Genomic DNA, 5,605 nt, shown 5'->3' on the forward strand with positions numbered 1-5,605 from the left:
TTTCTAACCCCTTCCCAGCAGTTCCACGTACAAACCCAGAACACGGATGTGCAGAAATTATGAAATTTAACCCCATTTTTATCGCCATCACCCACCTGTTTGGCAGCCCCGTGCTCGCTCTTCTCCTCCGTCATCTTCCCACTCTTGGGTGCCCTCCGTGGCTGCTTGATGCTGGTTTTTATGGCGGGCCTGCACACATAATTCTCCAGATTTTTGGGTGGTTTTTTCGTCCTCTTGGCTTGAAGGCCGATCTTGAGTTTGAGGTTTCCCTCGGAGAAGTTGGTTTCCTTCACGGAGAATTGCTGCTGCTGCTGTTGAGCATCGCTCGGCGTTTCTCCCTCGGCGCCGTTCCCGTCGCGGTTTTTCCTCTTCCCGTCCTCCTCGTCCTTGGCGCAACCTTCGAGCTCCGCTTCCCCTTTGCCCACCAAGGTGCCAATGTTTGCCACCGAGGGGCTTTTCCCAGAAAACCCTTCAGAATCGGAAGCCAAGCCTAACATAGCAGAATTCCGAGGGTCCATCACAGGCGGAATTTTTGCCTTCCCRGGGGGTGATTTTTTGGGGAGATTTAGAGAGGTGTGTTCCTCAGGAGAGCTTTGCTGCTATGGGCAGTCAGCATCTTTCACTCTGGGGGAGGAAAAGACAAGGCAGAATAAAATTGGATTTTTTTAGAGTTATTAAATTTCAAATTAAATTCATATTAAAACTGATTAGAAAGTAAAAAATTGTATTTTAGATGAGCAGAGCAGATGATGCTCCAAGACACCAACCCTTCCCAGTAACCACCTCCAAAAAACTACAATTAATCTGCAAAACACTTCTAAATGATAGATGAAAAATCAAAATATGTGAATATTATAATATAATTTCCAATTCAACTTCCAATTATGGCTACAGACTTTAATAGTAATTATGAAAGTATTTCTTTAATTGATAATCAGAGCCCAGTTAGGCCCAGCCTTGCTGCTTTTAGTCTGGAATTGCTACATCCATGGAAGGACGGGATGAAGCATCCAAAGCCCCAAAATATTCTGGTTTTAATTATCTAAATTACAAACCACAATTAATCTATAAAACACTTTTAAATGACAGGTGAAAAATCAAAATTATATGAATATTATAATATAATTTCCAATTCAACTACAGGACACCAACCCTTCCCAGTCACCTCCTCCAAAACTACAATTAATCTGAAAAACACTAAAAATTATAAATGAAAAATCAAAACTATGTGAATATTACAATTTCTAATTCAACTTCAAATGATGGCCACAGACTTTAATATTGATTATCAAATTATTTCTTTTACTGATAAGCAGAGCCCAGTTAGGCCCAGCATTGTTGCTTTTAGATCCTTGTGCAGCACTAAAGATTTCAATGAAATTCCAAATGAGTTTCAAATAAAGATTTCAATGAAATTCCAAATCAGTTTCAAATAAAGGTTTCAATGAAATTTCAAATCAGTTTCAAATAAAGGTTTCAATGAAATTTCAAATCAGTTTCAAATGAAGGTTTTAACGAAATTCCAAATGATTTCAAACTGATTTCAATGAAATTCCAAATGAGTTTCTAATAAAGATTTCAATGAAATTCCAAATGAGTTTCAAATAAGAGTTCAACAAAATTCCAAAATCCCAGAAAAAAAGTGACAAAAAAAGTCACAAACACTGAGCAGGGCATTTATTTATCCAATTACAGAAAAATAAAAAATGTTAATCCTGGCCCTAATCACCATTTCACCTCAATCACTGTCATCTCCTGAGTTACCCTAAATCACAATTCACTCAGATCTCCCTGAACCCCAAATGCTGCTCCTTCCCTCAGTTACCCCATTAATTCATGGACACTCAGATCTTCCCTGAGTTACCCCATTAATTCATGGACACTCAGATCTCCCTGAACCCCAAATGCTGCCCCTTCCCTGAGTTACCCCATTAATTCATGGACACTCAGATCTCCCGGAACCCCTTCCCTGATTTACCCCATTAATTCATGGACACCCAGATCTCCCTNCTAACATAGCAGAATTCCGAGGGTCCATCACAGGCGGAATTTTTGCCTTCCCGGGGGGTGATTTTTTGGGGAGATTTAGAGAGGTGTGTTCCTCAGGAGAGCTTTGCTGCTATGGGCAGTCAGCATCTTTCACTCTGGGGGAGGAAAAGACAAGGCAGAATAAAATTGGATTTTTTTAGAGTTATTAAATTTCAAATTAAATTCATATTAAAACTGATTAGAAAGTAAAAAATTGTATTTTAGATGAGCAGAGCAGATGATGCTCCAAGACACCAACCCTTCCCAGTAACCACCTCCAAAAAACTACAATTAATCTGCAAAACACTTCTAAATGATAGATGAAAAATCAAAATATGTGAATATTATAATATAATTTCCAATTCAACTTCCAATTATGGCTACAGACTTTAATAGTAATTATGAAAGTATTTCTTTAATTGATAATCAGAGCCCAGTTAGGCCCAGCCTTGCTGCTTTTAGTCTGGAATTGCTACATCCATGGAAGGACGGGATGAAGCATCCAAAGCCCCAAAATATTCTGGTTTTAATTATCTAAATTACAAACCACAATTAATCTATAAAACACTTTTAAATGACAGGTGAAAAATCAAAATTATATGAATATTATAATATAATTTCCAATTCAACTACAGGACACCAACCCTTCCCAGTCACCTCCTCCAAAACTACAATTAATCTGAAAAACACTAAAAATTATAAATGAAAAATCAAAACTATGTGAATATTACAATTTCTAATTCAACTTCAAATGATGGCCACAGACTTTAATATTGATTATCAAATTATTTCTTTTACTGATAAGCAGAGCCCAGTTAGGCCCAGCATTGTTGCTTTTAGATCCTTGTGCAGCACTAAAGATTTCAATGAAATTCCAAATGAGTTTCAAATAAAGATTTCAATGAAATTCCAAATCAGTTTCAAATAAAGGTTTCAATGAAATTTCAAATCAGTTTCAAATAAAGGTTTCAATGAAATTTCAAATCAGTTTCAAATGAAGGTTTTAACGAAATTCCAAATGATTTCAAACTGATTTCAATGAAATTCCAAATGAGTTTCTAATAAAGATTTCAATGAAATTCCAAATGAGTTTCAAATAAGAGTTCAACAAAATTCCAAAATCCCAGAAAAAAAGTGACAAAAAAAGTCACAAACACTGAGCAGGGCATTTATTTATCCAATTACAGAAAAATAAAAAAAATGTTAATCCTGGCCCTAATCACCATTTCAGCTCGATCACTGTGATCTCCTGAGTTACCCTAAATCACAGGACACTCACATTTCCCTGAACCCCTTCCCTCAGTTACCCCATTAATTCATGGACACTCAGATCTACCTGAACCCCTTCCCTGAGCTACCCCATTAATTCATGGACACTCAAATCTCATTAATTCATGGACACTCAAATCTTCCCTCAGTTACCCCATTAATTCATGGACACTGAGATCTCTCTGAACCCCAAATGCTGCCCCTTCCCTGATTTACCCCATTAATTCATGGACACTCAGATCTCCCCAAACCCCAAATGCTGTCCCTTCCCTCAGTTACCCCATTAATTCACTCAGATCTCTCTGAACCCCAAATGCTGCTCCTTCCCTCAGTTACCCCATTAATTCATGGACACTCAAATCTTCCCTGATTTACCCCATTAATTCATGGACACTCAAATCTTCCCTGATTTACCCCATTCATGGACACTCAAATCTCCTGAACCCCAAATGCTCCTCCTTCCCTCAGTGACCCCATTAATTCATGGACACTCAGATCTCCCGGAACCCCTTCCCTGATTTACCCCATTAATTCATGGACACTCAAATCTCCCTGAACTCCAAATGCTGCCCCTTTCCTCAGTTACCCCATTAATTCATGGACACTCAGATCTCTCTGAACCCCTTCCCTGATTTACCCCATTAATTCATGGGCACTCAGATCTCTCTGAACCCCTACCCTGAGTGACCCCATTAATTCATGGACACTCAAATTTTCCCTGAGTGACCCCATTAATTCATGGGCACTCAAATTTTCCCTGATTTACCCCATTAATTCATGGACACCCAGATCTCCCTAAACCCCTTCCCTGAGTTACCCCATTAATTCACTCAGATCTCCCCAAACCCCAAATGCTGCCTCATCCCTTTTTAATCAATTTTAATTTTCCCATGGCTGTTTCTGAGCTGTTCTCAACTCTCCCCTGTTTTTTCCCTGTTCTGCTCCTCGGAGCTGTTTCCCCAGCGATGCCACTGTTTGTTTTCATTTCTCACTTTCCTTTCTGTGCTACTCCTCACACTCTTTCGTTACAGGATCTGTTCTGCTCCTCGTGCAGGTTGTGCCTCCAAACCTCGTGCGTGTCACAGCAAATGAGCAGCCAAGTGGTGACAGCAGCTAAAAAAACCTACACGAATTTACCCCGAAAACTCCCATGATTTGGGACTTTTAAAACCTAAAACATTCCTATTTAACCACGTGATACAAGGCATTTGTCACATTTATCTGTGTCTCTGCTGCTCGGATTTGTTGAATCAAGTTCCAAGTCTTGTCCTGAATTATTTTTGTCCTGAATTATTCTATCCATGGGATCTTAAGTTAATAAAATTTTTGAAAACCATGCAGTACCAAATCCCTGCACGGCCTCTCAAGTGATGAACAAGACATGTCCTCACCACCCCCCTACAAAGCAAATCCCATCAAATTCCCAAACCCTCATCCAGCAGCTCCTGTAGATCCCAAATCCCTCCTCAAATCGTTCTTCCCAAAGAAAATTAACTGAGGAATTGTTTTAACATCCACGTGGGACCAGGAACTGAGTGGTTCATTAATGATTTCTCTAATAGCACATTTTAATACCTGGTATTGATCCCTTTTCCCCTGCTGACACATCCCAAACCCCTTTCTGCCCCTCTGCTGCTCAGATTTCTGCTCTCCTGATCCTCTGCTTTCCCAAAAACAGAAAATGCCAAGATCCCARATAAGTTTCCCCACACCCCCTCTGCAATAAAAAATGAGATTTCCCCCTGTGTTTCCCCCTGCTGTTGTTTTTGTCCATAAAAACACACTGTTGTGTCATATTTGAAAGGGGAATATTTATATTTTTTGTTTCTTTTCATTGCTCCTAGAAACATTAAAACCAATTCTGCTGAGTGTTTGAAATCCCAGAATATTACTACCAACATTCCCCGCTGAAATTCCTTTTCTCCTTTGCTTTGCTAAGGAAATCTTTCTCTTTTTCTTTCTTTCCACACTCAGAAATCTTTCTCAAAAATAAAATTAAAAGTGGGATAAAGCTTTGCAATATTTCTCCACATCACATTTCATGAGCAGGAAAAACAGCTCAAGGATCACCCACACGAGCAGCCTTAAAATGTTTGGAGATGGAAACATTTATCAGGAAAAAAGTTCCTGTTTTGTTACAGAAAGTAACAAATAAAACACTTTCCAAAACAAAATCTGTCACTGTGATTATTCTGTGGAAGCAAAACTTGTGTTTGTCATTGTTTTTCTGTCCTTTACCTGTGGCTCAGGTGTGGCTCTGGGATGGATTGGGAATAATGTTTGGATCTAAAAGGGAAATCCTGGTTTG

At 39.0% G+C, this 5,605-nt stretch overlaps 1 protein-coding gene across 1 annotated transcript in view; it reads right to left on the bottom strand.

Moving 5' to 3' along the window:
• ASH1L (ASH1 like histone lysine methyltransferase) overlaps positions 1-619 on the bottom strand; it is a gene marked incomplete at its 3' end in the record, with an annotated part of 29,968 nt that extends 29,349 nt beyond the window's left edge. The window contains exon 1 of the mRNA XM_057387782.1: positions 96-619. Within this exon, the coding sequence (XP_057243765.1) occupies positions 96-518 (423 nt within the window). The remainder of the gene's footprint in view (positions 1-95) is intronic.
• Between the last annotated feature and the right edge of the window lie 4,986 nt (positions 620-5,605).

Source organism: Malurus melanocephalus, unplaced genomic scaffold (assembly GCF_030028575.1).
Source record: "Malurus melanocephalus ecotype Western Australia unplaced genomic scaffold, MMel_1.1 scaffold_1370, whole genome shotgun sequence".
NCBI classification, from domain to species: Eukaryota; Metazoa; Chordata; class Aves; order Passeriformes; family Maluridae; genus Malurus; species Malurus melanocephalus.